This window comes from Lipophrys pholis (genome assembly GCF_963383615.2).
Source record: "Lipophrys pholis genome assembly, chromosome: 9".
In the NCBI taxonomy this organism is placed as follows: Eukaryota; Metazoa; Chordata; class Actinopteri; order Blenniiformes; family Blenniidae; genus Lipophrys; species Lipophrys pholis.
The window spans coordinates 25,799,866-25,824,119 of NC_137639.1; the positions used below are offsets into that span (position 1 = coordinate 25,799,866).

At 42.2% G+C, this 24,254-nt stretch overlaps 1 protein-coding gene across 2 annotated transcripts; it reads left to right on the forward strand.

The window, feature by feature from the left end:
• Positions 1-274: 274 nt before the first annotated feature.
• hdac9b (histone deacetylase 9b) lies at positions 275-23,943 on the forward strand. Of its 2 annotated transcripts, none has more exons than XM_080471170.1 (11): positions 275-757; positions 7,606-7,847; positions 8,177-8,345; positions 9,834-9,957; positions 10,079-10,200; positions 15,645-15,773; positions 16,108-16,223; positions 17,752-17,874; positions 18,432-18,606; positions 18,712-18,926; positions 21,798-23,943. In XM_080471170.1, the coding sequence occupies exons 1-11, from the start codon at positions 649-651 to the stop codon at positions 22,125-22,127; spliced, it is 1,854 nt and encodes a 617-aa protein (XP_080327296.1). In that variant the 5' UTR covers positions 275-648; the 3' UTR covers positions 22,128-23,943. The 2 variants fall into 2 exon arrangements, with proteins under 2 accessions (XP_080327296.1, XP_080327297.1); XM_080471171.1 differs by lacking the exon at positions 275-757 and adding an exon at positions 1,022-1,072.
• Positions 23,944-24,254: the final 311 nt, after the last annotated feature.

Sequence of the window (24,254 nt, forward strand, 5' to 3'; positions counted from 1 at the left end):
AGAGCGAGAGAGGGGGGAATCAAGCCTCCATCTGCAGAGAGGGAGTCAGGAGACATGCCTTCTGGCAGGAGCTGAAGAAGACAGCTGTGTTTGGTGTGGTATTTTTAAACGCATCAATGCTGCTCCAATCCCTGCGCCTCGCCTGACCTATTTTTAGCCAGGGCTGGCCATTGTTCTATTTCTGTCACCTGTGGGCCACGCAGTTGTTGATTCACATGCAAATGAAGCTTGCTCCCTCCCTGGCTTGCGTTACTGCCTCTGCGAGGTGCTCAGTACACAGCGCACGGCTTTCGTAGCAACTCAGCTTTCCATTTCTCTCAGTCGCTGCTCAGACTCCGTGCAGAGGAGGATAGAAGGGGGGGGAAAGTATAGGCTGGAGACGGAAACGGAGAGAGGCAAGTAAGAAAAAGAAGAAGGATTTGCCATCTCGTCCAAACATCGCGTTAGTGTTTGGACCAGACCGAAGCCGGACACCCTGGAGAGTAGCAGCCCTGCAGAGAGTGTGTGCAGTTTGTGAGGGAGTGCAGTTTCTCAGAGGAAAGAAGAGAGTTGCCTGTTGTCGTGGTCTCTCCCCTGAGTGGCTGAGGGGTGGCTCTTTGGTGACAGGAAACGCAAGGCTTGCGATGAGACCTGAGCGCTGAGTGGAGTATGCTGCAGACGATTTACGAGGGCGAGTCAAGTTTCTCCACAACAGAAGGGCGCGTTGGACACCAGCAGCTCCCCGGCCAGAGCAAGATGCACAACGTGAACAACTCAGGTGATCACACAGTGCTGTGTTTCTTCTCCCACTGAGGAAATCTCCTTTTTTATTTTTTTATTTTTCTATTTTTGTCTTTGCGTTCCAAAGTCAGCCTCTCCTCTAGCTCTAAATCTGCTGCTACTTCACCCCTATCTATCTATCTGTCTTCCATCCTCTGTGCCTCTGTGCACACATACACTCTGTTCCTCCCTCTCACTCTTGCATACTCTCAACTCTTTGCGCTCACCCGGTCTCTCATTCTGTGTGAAAAGAGAACTCAAATCCCGTCTGCACAGCAACGTGGTAGGACCAGGCACTTCTTCCTGAATCAAGGTATTTACTTTTGTGTTGACATGAGCGTCATGAGAAGATCCTTTTATCCAGCTAGGCTAAAATGAGGAAGTGTTTCAACCCCATACCCTGAAATGAGTCACTGTGAACACGACAGGGATGTTGTGTTTCGCGAGCTTCCATGTCATGGTGCACTTTTCAGGGAACAGGAAGAGCTGTTACAGAAATACTGAGGGGACTTTTGAAAGGTTTCTCTCTGGATATTTACCACAGACACTGGCTGTTCTATTTTTGACCTGAGAATAGAATTGAAGAGTACACAGCTGACATCAGTATGAGTAACGTCTATTCACTGAATTGACTCGAGATGAGTCACACCTCGTTTGCTTTTTTCGTTCTTTTATAACATGAGGCTATTGATAAATACTCAGTAGAAATGAGTCGAAAGTTGAAGCATTGCTTATTTTGTCATGTGAGTTTTTCGGAAGAATATATCCAATGTGGTCACAATGCTGCTGACATAACTGATAGAGCTGACTCGATTAAGTCGTAACCCACATAAGGAACAATGGGATGTTGACTCACCTTATCAAACTGTTGCATGTACATTTTTAAAGATAAGTAAAAAAAGAAAAACACCTCAACTAAAATACATTAAAAAAAATTGTGTGACTCCAGGTTATCAAAATGAGGAAATGAAAACATCCAGAGGCCGTGGGCTGAACATGAAACGATGTAGAAATGTGCGGGCAGGATGACAAAGGGATGACACATAGCATGTCTGTCAATAGAGTAGGTTATTTGACAATTAGACAATTAGATCAGGCTTGCTTCTTTTCTCTAAGCAGCTTGTGAGCCAAACAACAGATATAGTGAGCGCCTGAATACAGGCTCCTTGCTTATTCTGTGGGTCAGCTATTCTTAGGTGAGTTATTTTCAGCTTATGGCATTAGCCTGCTAAGATTAGGCGTCTGTGCGTTATCATTCCATCTCGGCGTGCTCCTGATATAACAGCGGCTTTGGAACAGATATTTATAGAGAATTCTGTCATTTGCCTGTTTAATTTGTTCTTTCCATTTTGTGGTAAATCACCTGACAGTGACTAATATTATCAGTCTGAAAATGCCTCATCAAGATGCCTTTCTCTGGGCGGACAGACTAGTAGAAGTGTTGCTGTAGAGCAGATCCTTTTAGGACAAACACCAGGATGGGTTGATATTTTCTTTTTAAATGTTTGAAGCTATTTCTATGCTTAAAACCTGAAGTATTTGTTGGTGAAGAGATCATCATGTCTGCTTAACAGGTTATATGTAACTAGTTTTATAAAGCAAACTTCTTGACCTTTTATTCAATGCTCTACTCTTCTGTTGTTGCATTTCAAGTGGATCAGCAAAATAAAGGGCACAATCTCATTTCTGTTTTGATTAGCGTTGGCATCATGAATGTTTTGGCCAAAATGGTCCTCAGATGAGCTCTCCAATGAGGAAAAAAGTAATTAGTTTCCCTTCAGCAAAAAATTTCATGCAAAAATATCAATAGGGACCTTTTAGACAATAACAATGATGCACCTTTCAAGTCCACTCGTCTGTGTTCTTCATCTATTTGAAGTGCTGATTGCTAAAGAGACATTGCGAAAAAAACACAAAGGATATAGGATGTCATGTTAGCGCTTTGTGAAAGTGACCCCACAATGAAATGATGTACATTTCTGTTTGATTATATTGTAATATTATGAAGGAGAGTGCAGTGGGGGGAAAAAAGCTGTGAAAATACACAGCCCATTTTGCTCATTTATCCCCCCCCCCCCCTACAAAGCCTGTCGTAGAAAGCGAAGTTCACTTTTGTGTTTGTGGTTGCGATGTTTTTCTGTGGCGTGAGCTGTTGCTCAAGGAATCAAGCCAATTGACTCACGCTGATTGATTTGTTAGGAATGTTATTGATGGTTGGATCCGCTGCCAATACTGGTTATAAAGAGAGGCAAAGATTACTGAAAGTCTGGAAGGATTTCTCAATTATCACCCACCATTTTCCGTGTTTTCTCTCTCCTGCCGGGATAAAGCTGGACTATGTTTTGTGCGTTGTTTGCTGGACGCCGTGCTCCCCTCCGTGAAAAGCCCGTTGTGGCTCAGCTCGGCTCTCTTTGTTAGTAGATAGCCTGAAAACCGCAGCTCTGGCTCAGCTGCAAGGACGAGCCCGAGTCTTAAAAATAAAGACCTGTTTCCTGCTTTAGACATGCCAGCTGCTCAAAATAACAAGGCACTTAATGAGAGATCCAGCACCACATTGCAGTCCCAAGCATCAGCTTATTTTTGCCCTCAAACATCTTCTGTATCTCTGGTTCTATTTATACAGTGAGACAAGGAATGTAGATCAGCAACCATCTCTATTTCACACTAAATGCTGGCAACATACATGTTTAAAGTGCAACTCAAAGTGTTTCATTACATTTACCTACTGCTGGAATGGGTGTTTACAGGCATTTATTCTTTTTAAATGGTTGCAAAACACTTTAGACTGAGATTTCTTGTTTGTAACATTTTGATTTAAGTGTTAACCCTCTGCAAATACAACCAGACAGTGCAAAACTTTGTGATCAAGTATCACATAATGAAAAAAGTAACTTTTTCTTGGCAAAATGTTCATATGATGTGTATAAAATTTGCCATTTTTTTCCTTAAAAACCTCACAAACTATTGTTATGAGTGAACGTCTTTATTGAATTAGCAACATTTCAGGATTTCTTTCACATCATTATATCCAGTTTAAGTCTGTGATGCGTTCAGGTGCAAAGCGCAGATGATAAGGTTTAAGAATAGCTGTGCTATTTATATTCAGGGGGTAATGTTTACAATATTAATGACTCTTTCCTCACATGAGTAGTCACTTTTGGTGCGATCAGAATCTCAAAAGGTTACTGTGAAATGTCAAGCTGTTCTTTAAAACTTCTTCTCAACTCCTTACATGGTTGAGTTATTTGATGAATAAATTTGAGTATCTGTGAATTTTAGCCTCCTCACATGCAGTAATAGTGTCACTGGCGATGTGTTTTTCTGTCTAGGATGGGAAGCTAATGTGGCCCGAGGCAAAAAAAGACCGGCATCCAACATCTCAAATTAAGGCTGTGATTGTCACTCCAGCCACCACAGAGGCTAATGAGAGGCAGATCGGTTATAGAAATAAACACTTTGGGGACACTGGCGGTGCGACTCTGCACTGGGAGTGTAGTCACAGGCCATGAGTCACCCCCCGCCTCCCGGAAGGTCCTCCACAGGGAGGAATTTGGGCATGGGGCAGGGTGCTTGTTGGTCCCTTGTGCTAAAAAAAAAAGTTGGGACCTGTCATTCATAAATCTCATGTTTACCAGCGCCTACAGACACTTGTGTGTGCACTTTCCACCAATCACGACCCTTAAAAAAAAAAAATGTTTTACCCGAAGTGAATTAATCAAACATGGCGATCGTAATGAGCAGTGGCACTGTACGAGAACCACTGAAGCAGAAGTAGCATGCTCTTCTGTGTGAGCGATGGTTTGCAAAAATGACCCGAAAGTTACATAAATGTGACATGACGCCTTTATTTTTGCCTGTGTTAAATTGAGCAGGCGGCCTCACTACTGCGACTGTCTTTCGCACATTGTCTATATTAAGGCCCTGCTCAGAACAGCATTTATAATTAGCCCTAGTTACTGGTGGTTCCGTATTCCTTTCTGCCGAAGGAGTATTTTGGTGATCCAGAAACAGCAGATTTTAATTTGAGTAGTTTCAGGTTGGGTATTTGTGGAAGTAAATAAATATATCTAAGCTACTCTGTTGTTGCGCCTTTCACCTAGGAGAGTATTTTACCGCCTATGTGTATTTCCGGCAGCAACAGATAGCGGCATCAGTCACGAATAAGTTGTAAATGATACATCATCCACGTGGATGTGGAACATTGTCTCCCTACCTTTAGGACCTCATTATGTTCCCTCAACATTGTCATTCCAGTCAGCGCTGTTCTCGCCAACACAGTGGACGCAGGGCGGACAAGAATAGAACAGGCACATGAGGTTGTTGTGGTTTCCTCAAGGGCCATTTCATACAGCCTTGGTTATCAAAGGTGGCTTAAGCTTTCACACTCCTCCTCCTCCTCCTCCTCCTCCTCCTACTCCTCCTCCTTCCTTTTCCCGTCCTGTTAAACCACAGTCTGAGATTTTCTGATGGAGGCTCAGCTTGACGTGCTGATCAAAGTGGGGATCCTTAATGCCAGTCACAGTGAGGGTACAGAATGAAATATGAGATTAATTAGATATCACAGTGGTGAATTCTCCCAGGCAGCAGGTGTGTGTGTGCGTATGTGTGTGTGTGTGTTTTGTCGCTATATTTAGGTCCATTAGGCAAAAGTATCACTAAGGCTGTCTGACTCTCTGAGCCCTTCAATGGTTCACAGGTTGGCGGCTGCTCCTGGAATGGTGCCCGCCACAAAAGAGTCCTTTGTCAAGTACTTACAAGCTAAGATTAATATTCCCTGTCAGAAGAGAAGGCTCTGTTCTACAGGTGCTTGTTCCCCGCGCCTGCCGAGTTGCTGCCCTCCTCTGTCAGTTGATTGGAGCTGTTTTTAGAACACAGAGAGGAAAATTACAGCGCAGGAGTCCCCTCTAGCTGTCTCCACTTTTTGAACATGTTTTAAGACAACTTATCACTTTGCCACAGATTCTCCATTCTGCGAGTGCGCGTGCACGTGTGCGTGTGCGTGTGCTGGAGGGTTTTGTAATGCTTTCTCTCTCTCGACTGGGGACTCCTTTCTTATATAAGAGCTGAAAAGCTGATATAATAGTCAACATGTCACAGTGCCACTGTAGGCAGGAGATGACATGCAGCGAGACTCGATATCTGCAGAATGGGGAGACATAATTACGTTGCCAGCGTTGCCATGGCAGCGGCAAGTTAGGGTGGTGGATACTAGGGTGTGGGGGTTGTCACAGACCAGGATTGCGCCACTTGCTTTTATGTTTCTATTTATAATCATCCACCGCCGCATACACATGGAATGGTGGCAATGAAAAACAGGCTACATGACAAAACAAATGGGCGCCAGTGAGCTTCACAGCATCCGAGAACAGGAGGCGCTGCTTCCAAATTGATGGCTACTGTACAGTGGCACTGCTTCTACTGGCAAGTGTTTTATTGGCATTTTGTTATAGTCTGCAATTATAAATCCTCCACCAAATCCATACAAGAGTCCTAATATGAGCACAGTAAGTGTACTTGGACAGTTTTTTTGCCATCTCATGCTCCCAAGGAAATGGTGAAGTAGTAACAGTGTCCTCGTTTGTTCTCGCAGAAGTGACCTTTGAGAAGATTAAGGCAGTGAACACATTCAATAAATCTCCTTTTCAACTTCTGGAATTTCACGTGGGTTTGAATGTTTGTCTCGTCTCAAAATGGAGGAGACTTCATACAGTCTGGACAATGCTTATTGGAGGTATACATAAAGGTTCATTTCATAAAAACAAAAAAGTGTAAAAAGTAAATAGTTTTGTCAGTGATTTCGACAGTCATAGCTAACTAAAAAGTTCCAGTCGCTTAAAAAATGTCTCAAAATATCATCATATATTTAGAGATACTGTAGTTTTTATGTTCAAAACTTATGAAGAATAAAACACAAAATTCTTGATATATTTAAGTTTATCTCATGCGTCTCGTTTTCCAAGGTTTGAACAAATTCATTCTAACACTGGTCAAATATCCACACAAGGACAGTTCTTTAAAATCTAAAAGTTGTTCAATGAGGTGATATTTGAAGAAATAGTTGGGTACAGTAGTGTCGATGAAAACAAAATCATAGCAATGACAAAAAAAAAATAAAAAAGTTATACAATCATTCTGGGGCAGAGAGATGAAGTGGCCATGTCTTCTATGGTCTTAACAGGCAATCGATTTTCTCCGTGGCGGAGATTTTATATAGAGCTTGGATACCAAAGGGATGTCCTCGCACTTTGTATCTGACAGTTGCTTATAATAGAAGCAGGTCTTCTTACCTGTGTGCACAGTGAAATATCTGCACTCAAGCACAGATAGAGACTCATAGAAACATGAATTCCTACACACACGTGGGTGCACAATTTACTTTTCCTTAATTATTTATGTTTGGAAAAGATATCTACATGATGTTCTGGTACAGACAGAGGGGGAAAAAAAAACCCCTCTGTATTTATTTATCAAACAGAGGAAGGACGGGATTTATGTAAATACTTCAAATGACCACTTTAGCATTTCGTGCCAAACATCCATTGGGCCTTTGGTACAGCTGCTCCCAGGGGGCTCACACGGATGTAATTCCGTGTCTGTTTATAGAAACTATTATAATTGCAGGTTTCAGAGGATCATGGGAGAGAAGGATATGCCTTTCATTTCTGAAACTTAACTTTTCTTTTCCTCTCTTAGTTTTTTTTAACGTTTTTATTTTTCCCATGTCTTTTTTTAACCTCTGTGACTCCTGATATGTTTTGTTCTGGAAACGATACACATACAATTGTCCAGATTTTTCTAAACGATCTTTTTCTCCTTTTCTCTCTGTTTTCCATGTCGGGGCTGCAGTGGATATTAAGCCAGAAGTGCCATTGGTTGTGGAGCCGTTATCGCCTTTGGACTTGCGCACAGATCTGAGGATGCTGGGGCCAGGCTCGGACCCCGGACTGTGGGAGAGACAGCTGCAGCAGGAGCTGCTCCTCATCCAGAAACAGCAGCAGATTCAGAAGCAGCTACTAATCAGCGAGTTCCAGAAGCAGCATGAGAAGCTGACCCGTCAGCACCAGGCTCAGCTCCAGGAGCATCTCAAGGTTAATATGGCACCGGGAAGTTGCATGGAGGACAGTACAGCAGCGAGCACAGCCGCACAGCACAAAACAACACAGCGTGGCACAGTGCAGATCAGGAGAAAACTCTGCAGCTCAGGACAACATCACAAAGTGCAGAAAAAGGAGAAACAGCTCAGCGCAGCAGGGCAGCGTGTTGAGTAATACATTACAGCTCAGCAAGACTTTTGTTTTTACAGTCAGGCACAGAATAGCCCATCACAGCAAAATAGAAAACCACAAAAAAAAAAAGAAAAAAAAATGTTTATCAGTGTGCTTTCCTCATGCTAATGTGAGGCCTGTGCGTTTCCCAGCTTCAGCAGGAGCTGCAGGCCATGAAGCAGCAGCAGGAACTTGCAGAGAAGGAGCGTCGCTTGGAGCAGCAGCAGCAGCAGAATCAGCAGGAGAAGGAGCAGGAGAGGCATCGGAGAGAGCAGCATGTTTCCAGCCTGAGCCTCAGGGGCAAGGAGCGCTCTCGAGAGAGTAAGAGCTTGACACCGTCATCATCACCGCCTTTCCACTCCCAGGAGCTGAATGAAACATTTTCTAAGGGCCTTGGGCAAAAGCGAGCATGGGGGCCACAAATTCAAACCCTCCACCTTTTCAATCATTTCTTAAGTGCATTAAAATATACATAAAACAGCTGGGAACACGAGGAAAGCTTTAAAGTAATGGAATATCCCTCTGAGAAAATGCTCAATATCACATTTGTGCCATACAGACATTCTGCTATCATCATTATTTTAAGGATAATAGCCTTCAAGTGAGATGTCATGCTCGTGTTTGCGGGTGCGAACAATTCAACCGAGCACTCTTATATTAAAAACCTCATTTAGTTGCTGTATACAAATGCTGTTTATCTACAAGCACGTCTTTAGTTTTTTATATTTGATGGAACACTCACGATTACTCCTCATGGAGTTCACCTCAGTGTGTTTAATTTAGTGTAATGAAAGAGTCAATGAACATTTTCTAACATCTACAGAAGATAAACATTAATGAATTAAAGCAGAGATTGCAACAACAAGAGTTAATTTGCATTAATATTGTTTGTCTATTAATCTAAATATGCATCTTTTTGAGATTTTATTCTGTGAGACTGTGCTGAATATATCCAGTGGTGAGACTCGTAGTATCACTAGCAGTTTAAAGAAAGTGAAGGAATCTCTTAAGACCACCTCCATGTACTTAATGACACTTGCAGTCGGATCACATTTGAGACTGTTGCTGAAAAATTCATGAATGCTATATTGTTCTCACCACAAGGGAGAGTGTAATTGCCTTTCATAAAGAGGACAAACTGTTCTGATTTCCAGCCCCTGCCTTATGGAGACAAGATTTCTCAATAGGAGACGTAAGTGTCTTTGAGGATGTCTTTAAACAAGGCAAATAATTAGATAGATGAAAATGGCTTTGGATGTCTGATGAGGAGAATTGTAAAGCAGGATGATGACGATGGCGACACGATGCTTAACCAGCACATGCAAACTGATGGCATAAAGTTGGTCAGTGACATTTAAGTCCTGAAATTGGGATTGGGAGGAAAATGTCTCTGAATAGCATGGTGAGAATAGCAGAGGGTATAGCATTTCATTCTGTTTTTACCTTATAACTAATAATAGATGAGATTTACGACTTTTTCACATCACGTAATCTGAAACTGTGCGCTGCAACTGAAACCCTCAGATGGAAAAAAGACCCTCTCTGCGGTATCACTTTTACAGGGACAAACACACTGACACCACTAGGGGGAGATCTTCATACGTAAGTTTGACTGCTGGAAAACTGAATTAACTGACTCTCTTGAGATCATCAAGGGAAGGAAATACATTTTTATATTTCTGCTCTTGTGATACAGAAAATTAGTTTGGGACAATCAGCCAATGAGTTTCTGATTTAAACATTTATATCTCGTGAGTCAGAGCCCTAGGGTGACCCCAATCCCTTTGTTTCTGTCTGTTGGTCTCACAGGTGCGGTGGCCAGTACCGAAGTGAAACAGAAACTCCAAGAGTTTCTGTTGAGCAAGTCAGCAAAGGACCCTGTCAGCAATGGAGCCAATCACACGTTCATCCAGCACCCAAAACTCTGGTATACGTAAGTACTCTTAGTCTCATAACCTCACAGACCTTTATATATTGATATATTATATAAATATTGACGATCAGAACGTCTACATCATGTCGATTCTGAACTGTGAATGTCCTCGTGATTTCAGGTCCTCCCACCACACATCACTGGACCAAAGCTCTCCTCCTCTGGGCGGCACATCCCCCACCTGCCAGTACACTCTGCCATCTCCCCTAGAGAGCAAGGACGACTTCCCCTTGAGGAAGTCAGGTCTGTTAATTTACACGCACGCACACACATGCACACGCACGCAGCTGATCTGACAGACGTCAGTGTGTTTCACATTTAACCTAAACTGGGCTGTAAATCAGCGAGCGTCTTTCTGACCTTTGTCATTGGAGAGGTGGAGCACCAATGAGTATTTCCTGCTTTCCGTTGCTGATGACCTGCTAATAGCATCAGTTAGGCTCATTGTGACCCCTGCTCCCCTCAGGGCTTGACGCAAAACTTCACTATGCCAGGGAGTTAATGTAAGCTTGCCTTATTTCTATTTGGATTACTGTAATGCAGTGCGACTGCACTACGCATTTGAATTTCTTCCTCCACAGGTTGAAATGTTAATGACTATTATTTGTGCTAAAATTACTTTGCCATCATTTTAAAAAAGGACCCTCATTTGTCTCTGTGTTAAACAAACAAACCGAGTTCCAAGGCCTGCTTGCAAATGTTCGGTGGTGAATGGGAGAATTAGGCCAGATTAATTTCTCCTGAGTTATGGGCTTTAAAAACTATTTTGAAAAGACACAGGTTCCCACCAAAAAGCAGCTCAGGTTTGTTGGTTTAACGTTCGAGGAACCCGTTGGGGACGGCTATGTAAATAAGTGTAATTCCTGCCTCTCTTTGGTTTGAGTACCGAACGCTTCGTGATTCGGCAGTGAGGTCACCAAATTATATTATGTTCTTTTCCCTCCTGTGTCTCTTTTAATTACATTGGAAAACAATTATACTTGTTGAGTTATTTAACTACAGACCTGTCATGTTGTGTGAATATACAATTTAGAGATCAGGCAGAACAATTAGATCTGGTAAAATAAAGGCACTGCATGGCAAGAACAAATATTAGAAGGTTAAATGACAGCTTTAGAAGATTTTATTTATTTACGGTAATCTGTCTGCACCACACAATCTTTACAAAAGAGAATATTTCTGCCTAAATACATAGTTACACGTTTGGTAACGCTCTGGTCTCACAAGGTAAGTGGTGTAATAAGTTGAAGGCTGGTCTCTGAAATAACAGGGAGGCTGTTTAGGGTTGTATTGTTTAGGTTCCAGTGTGAACACAAAAAAGGCAAGGTTTAAACAAATAACTGGAAGAGTAGCATTTCAGGCTCACACTGGGGCCGTCCACGACGTCTTGTACAATTCAGCCTCTAAGTCTGCCACACTTGCACTGATAGAACTACTTCTTGACCCTTTTGGATTCCTGAATCTATATGTGGTCATTTCCTGCTCAGGCCTTCCTCCCCCACTTCCTGTCCGTCTTCATTAAAGTCCTCTGAGAGCTTGGCACGCGAGGGGGACACACAAAGGCAGTGCTGTTCTCTGAGCCGCTGCTCGTCACTGATAGCTGATTGGCAGGTGTTGCTGACTTAGAACGGGCACCGGCAGGATGAACCTCGACAGGACTGTTTGTTTAAGCAAAGATAGCTCTCTGAAAACAAAGTGATGGCCCAGACCCCCCCCCCCACCACCAACTCACCAACTCTGGACTCTCTGCTTCATGTGGCCAGAGCGCTCAGGACCATCGTTCTGGAGGCAAACTCTGACGAGCACGATAGGATTCATGATATTTATGTGAAATGTTAAAACTTAAGCAATCAATTCAATTTTATTTATACATACACTCACTTTCATGACGCTTAATGGACCGCGAGGAGAGAGCACGTTACACCTGTTTCGACAAAAGTTTCAACATTGGTTGCCAGAAAGTTATAGGATTTATTGTTAAGTTACTTTATTGTTTTTAATGTAACACACGGTCTTGAGCTGAATATATGACCCGCATACTCACATTGTATGCATCAATGCCCCCACCACTTTATCTCGTTACTCTTTTTAACTGGTTTCTAAAAGCACTTTTATCTTTCCTTTGTCACATTAATATTTTATCTCTTTAGTTGTCTTGGTAAAAGTATTTTTAATCTTTTTTCTTCCAGATGTAACATTTGCTTTCCATTTGTATTCGTATTTTCATTTTCCTTGCTCCTCACTGTTTTGTCTTGTTATCACAGTGCACATTTTCCTGTGAAGCACTTTGCAATGTACCAACCTGTATGATACGTGTTATATAAATAAGTGATAAATGAGTGATAATAACACAAAAAAAAGCATAAGGAAAAACAATGCGTTTAAATGGAAAATTAAGAGAGAGATAAAAAGAATTACACAAACAGCAAAGAATATCTAAATGGAAAAAAAAAGATGAAACTATACTTTAAAGATGATAGAAACCTAAAAACACATGAAATATGAGGACAACCTTTTACTATGATAAAGATAAGGTAAAACTGATAAGAAAAAGTTAAATAAACTTCTAGGGATAAATAGTAAAAAGCAGTTTGGATGGAAACACACAATAAAAAAACTACAAGTAACATGGGATAAAAACACAAGATGTTAGAACAGGTTAGTCTTTTAAAGGGTGAACATATGAAATTAGCATTTACTTTAGATAATCTTTCTGCATTTAGTATGCGCCCTTAGAATAAATTAAAGTTTGATTTTTAAGTACACTGTTTAAAAAGTTCATGTAATGTAGAAAACATGAAAATACTCACAAATGAACAGAATAAAGAGACACCAATTCAAACGTTAAATAAAACCTCATTTAAAGATGAACTCAATGCTTTCATGTTTACTGTAAAGTCTATAAATATTGCTTACATAATTAATTTAAGCACAGATTAGACAGAGGTAATTCCCTCTTCGGTTTTTTTTTTTTAACCCAAAAGTATTTTTAGACAGTTTTTAATGTGCTTAAAGCTGTTTAGTTGATCTATATCCCCTTTGTTTCAGTTCCTGGGACTAGAATAGCGACAGGCCGGGCTCACGCGATAGTCTGTGGCAGGAATAGTTGCAGCTTAGCAATAAGAAGTGCAACACCCTCTCTGGTCATGACCTAGTTACCAAATGTGTGCATTCAGCAGGTGCAAGACAGAGTTTCTAAAATAATCCTGCAAAGGTAAAACTGTAAAGCCCGGAGCGAAGCAAAGTGGAGTCTGTGCAGCAACACACTTTTTTAAGAAACACAGTCAAATCTCGAATATCGGGGACATAATGGAAGAAGAAATCAAGTCGCCGAACTGCTTTCTTGTGATTATAATGTGAAGAATTGCTTTTTTTCAGCTTTAGTTTGAAACAGGACGTCAGCAAAATGCATGGCAGGCCACATTATGTACAGAACACACACACACACACGCACGCACACACACACACACACACACACACACACACACACACACACACACACACACACACACACACACACACACACACACACACACACACACACACACACACACACACAGGCACCTTAGCTTTCCAGCCAGCCATCTGTTCAGGGCCAGGCTGTAATGGACGCAGGCTGTCACTGTGGCTGCACACTTAAAATTCTGATTAAGTGCAGATAGCATAACACATAAGGAGTCTGATTTATGGCTGCGGTGCTTCGCTGGTATTGGAGCATGTTTTTGTTGAGTGAGACGTCAGAGCAGGAGTGACCCAGGTGCTCACAGTATATGCTTTTTTTTTTTTCCTCCCCACTGCCATCCTTGCCTCCTGTTGCGCCTTGCATCAGGGCGTTTTTTTTTTTTTTTTTTTTCCACGGAGACCAGTGAGAAAGTGTTTGTTCCCGTGCTGCTGTCTGGCGTTCCCGTGGCGACCAATTGGGATGCGTAGCTTGGTGGCAGCAGTGTGTAAAAATAGAAAGCAATCAAGGCAGCGGGGCGTGAAGCAGATTCATACGACTCCCAACTGCGTTTTCTCTCCATTTATCTCTCCTGCCTCTTTTCTTCCTCCCTCGCTCGCTTTCATTCTACCTCACACCCACAGGATTAGAGGTCTGTGTCACGTATTAGGGAAGAGGGTTTCGCTGCTTTTGACAAAAGCCAGGAATAGCAGCATCTGGCCCACTCTCCAAGCTGTGCCCCCTTAGGTGCTCTCGCTCTTGCTCCCTGCAGTTCCCACGTCATCGCTGCACTTCCCCATGTATAGCTGCATGTTGTACACATAGCAGAAAGGCCTATTTAATTATTGATCACAGCTAAATAATTGAAACAAGTACACTATTGTGTAACACGGGGTTTACATAACTTCAATATAGCGTGGTGTTCTGGCTCTCCGTCAGAGGACCAGCTCATCTAGCCCGCTTGTTTATTGTACGTAAAGCGAGCTGTGGGATTTCTTGTCTGCAGGGTTGATGACCAAGTGAGTCACTGTCACTGTGGCTAGACAGTCACAGTCCAGCAGCCAAACACAAAAACATCTACATGCATTCACATAACCGCTGGGTTTGTCGTGAAAAAATAAACACCTTTGCTGTGATTCAGTGCTCTTTTTCTTTGCTTTTGTATGATTTTTACAAAAGTCAGACTGCATCCTTTAGACATAATTTTCAGACTGCTTCACAAATTTGTTTTAATTTAATTAAAAATGTTTTCAGTATTTTCCTTTTCTTTCATTTTTTTTTTTTTGCATTAAAAAGTGATGTAGCCAGAAACTAATTTGTCCGGAGTACTTTCAGTCAAGATTTCAAACCCTTGGTTCAGAGTCCAAATACATTTTCAATCATCAAATTTTATCGCTCAACCGAATGTAAAATTATCTATGCGATGTTGGTTAAATATATTTATACTGATATAGTTGCCTGCCATTTTGTCAAATTCAGGTTTTTAATGAAATACATAAAAAACATTAAACAAAACAACATTCAAATGTTAATTTAGTATTAAAAAATAATTTCATACAACTTTATAGAGGGGAAAAATTATTAAATAATCTATTGTGACCCTTGAAACCCATCATTAATATTCTCTTGAATCCTTGAAATAACTATATCTGCTTTTAAACTTGTTACTTGGTGGTCGTTTGTAAGCGTGACTCTTTCCAGGCTGAGCTGTGAGTGAGTGCGACTTTGGAGCAGTGTATTTGGGTATCTCTGGTTTGCATTAGAGGAGGGGGTGTGGGGAGAGCGCCTGAAACATCTGCCATGTTTTTGTGTTAGTTTAACTGTTGCTACTGTATCAGACTGTGGTCACCAGGGCGGCAGGTAGCGGACTATTTCACTTAGAGCCTGTGTGTTGCTCGACCTAATTTAGTCCAGATGAGGTGGAAATGGGCCCAATCCTGACTCATTTAATTTATCTGAAACCTCCTCTGTATTTCTGTTAAACTGAAATTATAGCTTGTCACGACATGACAATATTACTTGATATATTATCTCTTTTATTCACAATTATTTTTCTTTATATTTGTGATTTCTTTTTTCTTATTATTATTATTACTCTATTAGTGTAGGGCTACATAAAACTGTACAACATGTCGAATAAATCTTTGAGTGCACGTTGTGTTTAACACATATGATGATGTTATTTATTATCTATACAGTGTTGAATGGAGACTTATAGAAAAATCTGTGTTTCTGTTATTTTTTTTAGTCTCGGAGCCCAACCTAAAGGTACGATCCAGACTGAAGCAGAAAGTGGCGGAGAGGAGAAGTAGTCCCATGCTAAAGAGAAGAGATGGAAACATGACCCCCTACAAGAAGAGGGCTCTTGAGTTGATGGGTATGCTTTAATGTTTCTGTCATTATACATGAATTGAAACGTGCGTGCTACTGCACATCTACGCATTAAATACTTTCTGAAAGCAGCACAAGCCATACTGTCACCATCATGCAGATGTGTACTAATCAGTCATTCTGCAATGCAGTAGCTTATAGTGGTCATTGCACTCTCATGTAAAAAAAAAAAAAAAGACCATCGTAATCAGGCAGCCATGATCATACACATTAAACCGTTGTGAAGCTGCAGCTGTTATGCCAAGCCTCTGTGTATGTGTGTTGTGTTGTGTGCAGAGTGTGAGCATGCACACGGTGTCTAACTCCTTGATGTTTCTTAGACTCTACGCCCACTAACAGTGCCCCTGGCTCTGGCCCCAGCTCTCCCATAGGGGCCTCCAGTGCCTTGGGGGCTGAAAATGGACCCTCCTCTCTGCCTACCACAACAAAAACTGAGGTACGTTCATAAATCATGACTGCTGCACTTGACCCCCCCCCCCCCCTCCAAATAAAATAAATAACTAAAAACACATCATAATAGGCTAAATTCTGATGCTTTTATGAATGCAAATCATTTGTATATCAAGACATGTCAGAGCGCTAAATGCTTGTCTTCAATTTTACTTGCAGTCATGAAAACAGACAACCGGTTGTCCTCAGTCTTGTTACAGTCCAGTGAAAATGACTTCCCACACTGACATTAAAGAGGCACAGCTTGACCCACATGTCTGATTACTCGGAGTTTGCTCTTAAAGGATGATGCCTTGCTGGAAAAACAGTTTAAGTCAAAATCCCGAATATGTGTATACATTTTTTACACTCCAGATGTACTGTACATTATTTTTTTATGTTCTATTTGTTCAGTTTTTTCAAAGCATGAAAAAAATTGAATAAAAGAAATTGCTGTCATTTGGTGGTAAGGTTACTGTTGGCCTGTCCCCGTATTTCTGTCATTGGTCTGGCTGCATTCCGGTGCTGAGTTGTTCTGAGGCGTTTCCCAATAGATTCATGGCTGAGTTACTGACCAGCGCTCCCTTTGGACTGAGCTCACAAAGCGGACCATTATAGAGTGTGGCAGATATGACACATCTCCCTGCAATCTTAACCGAACAGCTGTGTTTTCCTTAACCATCGCTGTTTACTCTCCCAGGGACCTCCAGTGATACAGAGGAGGGAGAGACGCCCTGACACCGGGCTGAAGGTTGGGGCTTAGGGAGAGAAGCAAACTGTGGATTTTAATTGATATCCCAGGCACTGGTAGCCAAAGACACCCACATGCTAACAACATAAACACACAGGATTGCCTTTGTGTCGGCCCGAGCTGAGCCTTCCTTGAAAGTCATTGGTAGACAGAAAGCGAGGGGGGGTGGCTGCTCATTGGACCTCATGCCTGTTGCAAAAGCAAGGCCTGTTTGTGCACCGTTACATTAGGTATCCTTTTTCAGAGGGAACTGGTCCCTCGGGTCAAATATGGGCCGGATATCCACATGCAGGTCACTGAGTACTGGTAGGGGTTGGAAGATAAACATGGCTGTTCCAAAACCACATGCTGGTCTGCTGCTCTGCTGGGTACAGGAAGTATGCCCCAGTGCTGATGTTCTCTCAGAGAGTAGCCTGAGGGTGGGGGGACAGCAGTAGAAACAGGCGGTGGGCTGACTGTGGACTGGAGGAGCGAGGGTGAAGCGGTGGATTAGAGGTTATTACAGTGGATCATCTTCACTGGTGTCATTCTGTGAAGATCTATGACAGTTTTTTTTTTTTTCTCTGCTTCTTGTCCCTCCTTTGTATCTCTGAGAAAACTCATACCTTTCTGCTTGGCAGCAAGGTGGGCTGTTGTTCGTCATAGTGCATTAACATTTACGCCACTGCTGATGTTGCCTTTTGAAATCATCCATAGAGGATTCCTAAATCTGCCACCTCCTCTTAAACCTGTCTCTCTCTCTCTCTCTCTCTCTCTCTCTCTCTCTCTCTCTCGACTGATCTAGAGATGGCCTTCCCAGCCGAGGTTATTCCGACCTGAAGGCTCCGTGTCAATGCTGAGCTTATACACGTCTCCCTCCTTACCCAACATCTCTCTGGGGATTTCTGCTGCATCTTCTCCCATTAATGTGAGTACACATGTTTACAGCCGTCTCAAGACACAAGTGCAGTCATCTGGTGAATAAAAGCTTCCTTAGCTCAGTCGACATATTGAAAATCCTGCCGTCAAAATCGTCAGGATTTTTAGTATGAACACAGGTCGCTGACCTGTGGCCCCAAATGATTTTATCGACCTTAGATAAATATCTTAAAAAAAAAAAAGAAAAATATTGTTCTCCAGTGTCTCGTGTCAGGCATGCTCTTATCCTCCCCTATTACCTCATTTATCACAGCTTTTAAAAACCCCAGTCTTCTCAAGTGCAACTCCTGATAACACAGCACATGATATATCATCTTCGAGCTCTGTGGCGCATTCCTAAGAGGCCTGTTCATCCACTTTAGACCATTGATGTTCTCCAATTTCACCCATTTTTATCAGTTTATTTCAAATTTGTAACTACAAGTAGTCGTCTCATTCACTGAAGAACATTTTATCTCATTAAATTAGTTTTGTTTAAAATCATTACATACCATTGTAGTTTGAGTGCAATTAGCCGTTACTTCAACACCATTTCTTTTCTTTCAGGCAATGGGTTTGAAAGACAGGTCGACGGAGGTCAGACACGGGCTGCCGGGGCACCTCCTGGGTCCTGTGCCCCTGCACACAGGCCTGGAGTCGAAGGTGAGCCCCAGTCACCAGGCCCTGCTTCAGCACCTCCTCCAGAAGGAGCAAATGAGGCAGCAGAAGATGCTCTCCTCCGGTAAGACAGTTACTTTACTTTGATGCGTCACTGGAATCTAAATGCACCTGTGTCAGACGGTCAACATCAAGAGTTTTTTTGAATTTTTTATCATTCCCTTTCCAGGCCAGGGCTCCATGTCCTCACTCCCACAGTCCCCCCTGGCCATGAAGGATCGCCCCTCCAGCAGTCGGCCTAAACTACCTAAACACCGACCCCTGAACAGAACCCAGTCGGCGCCGCTGCCTCAGAACACTCTTGCTCAACTTGTCATCCAGCAGCAACACCAGCACTTCCTGGAGAAACAGAAACAGTACCAGCAGCAGGTCCACATAAATAAGGTATTGTGCTGATCATCAATATTCATTCACAGAGCAGGATTTTGACTTTCAGATTGCTTTTCACAGCATCTTATATTCCCTTCCATCTCTCATGAGGTCTTATTTTACTGCAGGGAGTCTGATTTAATCATTTTAAGCACACAAATGTCAATCTATTTTTAGCCTTCTCTAAAAGCATCTGTGGCAGCTCAAGTTTACAGACCTGGGTCGTAGTCTGTTCTTCCCTGAAATCTTGGGTGTTATTTCTGCAAAGCGAAGAACTTCTGACTGACTTCAAATAGGGATGAAATCCTTCCCCTACACTAATTCTGTTATCATAGCTTAAGGCATCTGTGCTTTTCACATGCTTCCTCGGTGAAATTCAATTCATCGGCGTTCAAGTGGAGAGAGAAAAGCGCCCAGAATGCATTTTGTTCCTCTGTGGCAATATTTGTGTTTCTGTAAGTTGGCCGAGGTGACCTTGCTGCACACAGACTGTAATTATTCTGGTGAGGGACGTGTGTGAGGTGGCAGACACTGTGAAAGGCAGCATTGTGTGAGCTCACATACTGATGTGTCCCAACGCTGGGCCTTGAACGAGCCATGGGAACTATCGAACGCGCTCATACCTAGAAGTAATAAAAACAAAAGCGAGAGAAAAAAGCACAAAGAACCACAAGCACTTCTTGAGACATACAGCACAGACCTACTTGTTCCCACAGTTTCTGAACAACATTAAAATGAATTAAAATCTATCACAGCCCGCCTGACAAAACCATGTTGATCAGCTTTAATTACTGCCAAGTCCACAGCAAAGCTGATTTGATTGAAATGAACTGTGGAATAACAGTCACTTCTTGTCCGGAAAACACATGACTGGGCCGTGCTCTGGTCACTCGGGCCAATGAGATCGCAAGTAAAGCCTCTTTAAGTGGAGGTTATAAATGGCCACTAATCAGGGATGAGCCCTCAGTGTGTATTGCGAGAGATTTCCGAAACATCGCCCCAATTAATTTCCTAAGTGGCTTGTCTACAGTTGTTTTTAAACGTCCTTCATTGCCAGCAGCAGTAGGGGGCACTAATGGAAACTTACAGGAGCTTAAGGATTTTAGGAAAAGGTCTGACCTGTGTTTACTAATTCTAAGCTAAGTGGGTTAATTCTTATAACCGAAAGGATATTTATACAAGGCCTAGATTCTGTCTACAGAAATGTTTGTTACTAGCTGCCTGCTCTTGGAGCCCTCTTGTGGTGAAATGAGTATGTGCGATTCTTTCTGGCTGCCTAATTACTGTCGCCACATATTTATCACAGCTTGTGACAGACTGGGCGACTTTAGAGTAATCTATTAAGTTTAAATGTGTCTTTTGGTGTGGGAGGAAACCAGTACACACACACACACACACACGCCCAAAAAGAGAAATAGAAACACGTGGAGGGAGAACATGCAAACTCTGCACATAAAGGCTTTTAAATCGTGATGCAACCTGCAGATACGTATTCTCGCCGCGAGGCATAAATGCTAATCACTACATGACCATATTGCCTGAAAAAAAGCGTATAACAAACAAATGCAGTAAACTTTAGCATGTAGATTGTCCAGTTTGTTGTCCCATGAGCACATGAACTGACGTTGCATCACTTTAATAGAGCAAATTCTGAAAGGCTGTCTTGACATCATAACTGTATAATTAGAGCCTCCCCACATCGAGACGGTCGCTCCAGAGGCGATTCCAAACACATTCAGTATTTTTTCCCATCAGCAGCACATTTTAATATTCTGATGGAAATGTTTCGCTGCATATTAGCGACAACTTTAGGGGCCTAAGAATTATAAACACGCGTTTATTAACTCAAACAAAAAATTACTTCTTCCTTTAACCCTTCGGAAATCACAGAAGTACTTGCATATTGAAAATTGATGGAAGAAATATTGAAACCGAGTTACTTTCTTTGTATTGATAAATACCCTGACGTGGAAATAAGTTGCATCGAAATTGAAAATGTTTATATTTGCTTGTTAATGTTTCTGAATGAGATATTTGTCTTTCTGTCAAAGATTTTTACAATCCTGTTGGCATGTCCTCCTTCTGTCCTGCAAAATAATGTGTAACATTCATAAAAGTACTGTTTCACAAGCTGGGCCTATATTATAAAATTAACCGGCTATCTCTTGCACTATTAACATTTAGATCAAATACATTGGCACCGTTTTTCTTATTTCCAAAATAATTGCCTCAGTCCGCTGCACTGATGTACTGACTGTCTTGTCATATCAAAGTGCCAAAAGTGTGCCCTGTTTGTTGGGTATTATGAGAAATGTTAAGTAGATGTGGTAAATATTGTTATCAGATTTTTACAACACATAACTCTGTTATTGTTTGTTCTGTAATTTTCATTAAGTTGAGGTTCGTTTTGAAGATTCAGAAAGTAACACAGAGTTTACCAAGAATAGTCGGTTGGGCCGCTCAAGAGTTTTCATTATGAATCGATATTTGCACATCAGTTTAGACGTTTGTATTGCAGCAGTATTTCTTATGTGTAACATTTGATTTGTGAGTTATTTTTTCAGCAGTTTTGAAACTGAAGTAGTTTTTGTGTCTTTGAACTTTGTATTTATAAAACCCAACAGGTAATTTGAACTATGAGTTCAGAGTTCATGTACAATGACTCATTTTTCGGTTGATTAAAACAGATTGTTGATTTAGTGTCTCATCTGTATGAAAATAATTATTTATGGAAATAATTCTGTTAATAATGATGGCTTATATACATTTGCTTACTATTATTTATGTGTGTTAGAACCTGATTTGATTCTCTCCAATTAGGTTTTGATTAGAAATGATTATTGCTGCAGGATGTTATCATTAATGTGGATCCAATATTTTCCGCAGCTGTTGTCCAAGTCCATCGAGCAGTTACGTCAGCCCAACGCACACCTGCAGGAATCCGAGGAGGAGCAGGAGGAGCAGCACAGAGAGGAGATGGAGAGCATGCAGGAGGACAGGCTGCCCCCTAGAGGAGTCATCCGGAAGCACACGCTCAGCAGTAGCAGCAGCGGCTCGAGCGGCGAGCTCCCAGATGCTCACTGCGGGGTCATCAAGGTCAAGGAGGAGCCGCTCGACAGCGAGGACGAGGCTCTGACCAGCCAGAGCTTGGAGTCGCAGCAGAGCACCTATCTTCACCAGGTCAAAGGGAGACTGGTGATAAGAGCCATGATATGAAAAAGGGAAGAAGATGAGATCACACACTTTCAACATTCACAAATAAACAAGCCTCGACAAGCATTTACATCTCTGCAGTTTACACACACACACACACACACACACACACACACACACACACACACACACACACACACACACACACACACACGCCCGCTCACACACACACACAGCAGCCATTGCACAGTAGGCCAGCTCTCTCTGTCAGGACATACGACCCCTTTTCACTCAGCTGCAGCTTCACTCGTCCTACTCTCTTAAGACTCTGTTTGTGATCTTTTGCGTAGTGATCTCTGTATATTCTGTACGTTTCACCCGTGTAAATACCAAGACAGTTTAGACCGTTCTTTTTAAAGAGCTGCTTTGGTCATCTCGAGTCAGTTCAGGTGACAAAAACAATTGGTTTGTACATAGTATTGTGGGTTTAGCATAAAGGATCATTTCTAGATGGAAGCTCCAGCAGGTGTACGGCTTTGAAGCACCACCCAGTTCCCCACCGTGTACATTTTCCCCGTTAAATATTTGAATACGCCTCAATCCACTCCATCACGGAAACTTATCGGTGAAGTCCTCGCGTTGCGTTTAGGGGTTTAAAACACTACAAGCTCTCAATAATCTGTGATGAAGTTCCATGTTAAATCGGCTGAGAGCTGAAATAATGAACGACTGTCTTAGAAAGAATGTATACTTAAATCGTAAGAGAGGGCGCTCCCACGAGGCAGACTTTAGAGCATGGAGTGATACTGCCGTTGTAATACGGTCCAGTGCTCATATTTCAATTTGAAGGATAAAACACTAAATCCCTGCTTGGGTGTTGCAGGCATCTTCCAACACATCCCCGAGTCTCCATGTCTCTCTCTCTGTCGGAGCGGTCCCAGAGCCAGGGCCTGTGTTAAGCCGAGCTCTCCTCCCTCTCTCCCTCTGGGTCCAAATCAAAGCTCGGCCGAGTTCCTGCTCAGCTTTCAGTAGAGGAGTGAGACAGAGAGCAAGAGAGAGAGAGAGAGAGAGAGAGAGAGAGAGAGAGAGAGAGAGAGAGAGAGAGAGAGAGAGGCCGGGCAGGAAATGCCTTCTAGAAGCCAGGAGTTGGAGTGATTCATGTGTGCAGGAATGTTGAGAGAGGAGGACCTAGGGTTGGAGGAGTCCAAGGGGCCAGGCTTGAGAATTGATTTACTGTCAAAGCGAATTACAAAGTGAGTGGGGATATGGCTAAGGGAGTCCTTTTTAAAGGGAATCGCTTCCTTCGTATTCCCCAGTGGCGTGCTTACCTCAACAAGCAGGTTTGATGTTACTTCAATAAAAACCCTGGATGAGACCTTGCTTCTTCTTCTTCTTCTACTTCTTCTTCTTCTTCTTTTTATTTTTGTGAAACTATTTTTCCCCTGAAAGTGCCCATTGCGACATCTATAGTCTGTCTTAAAGTGATCAATCAAATGTATTGCATAGCCGTGAACCTTCCTGTTTCATTTGTACCGTCGACTAAATGTTATTAAAAACAGCTTGTATAAGGTTCTGTGTTTGGATTCATGTGGGAATCAAAATTGTCTGTCTTCTACTGTACATTCAGATTGTCCAGTTTTAATGTTTTTAGTGTAAGTAAACACATTCAGAACAATGTGAGTCTTGTTCTCTTGCTCCTTTGATTTGGTTGTAATTAGAACCCCTTTGCTGCCAGTGGCGGGGGGGGGGGGGGGGGGGGTGGAGGTGGTGGGAGCTCCTGGTCCTGTGGTCTGTTCATAGCAGTCTGCATTTCTTCTCTTTGTTGCCTTGCGTGATAAACCTTTTCTTTTTTAAAAAAAATAAAAATAAAGTTCATTTACCTCTGATGTTCTCGGCTCCATATTTTCATAGTCTGGCACGGAGAGATGCACCTTCTTTTGTTTTTTTACACATTCTTTAAAATTCATTCAAAGTTTGGACATCTAAAATAGACACTGAATCATTAGCTCAGCATGCTTTTTTCCCCACAATAGTTCCACTAAACACAGCTCTTTTATGGCCAGGAGATCTATGTAACTCTTTAGAGGGGGCTTAAGGGACTTTCAAAATATTTCTTTGATGTGAGCAGGCGAGGCTTCTCGCCGAAGTCTCCGAGCAGCCGAGATAAGGTGAGCTCGGAGCGGGTGATAT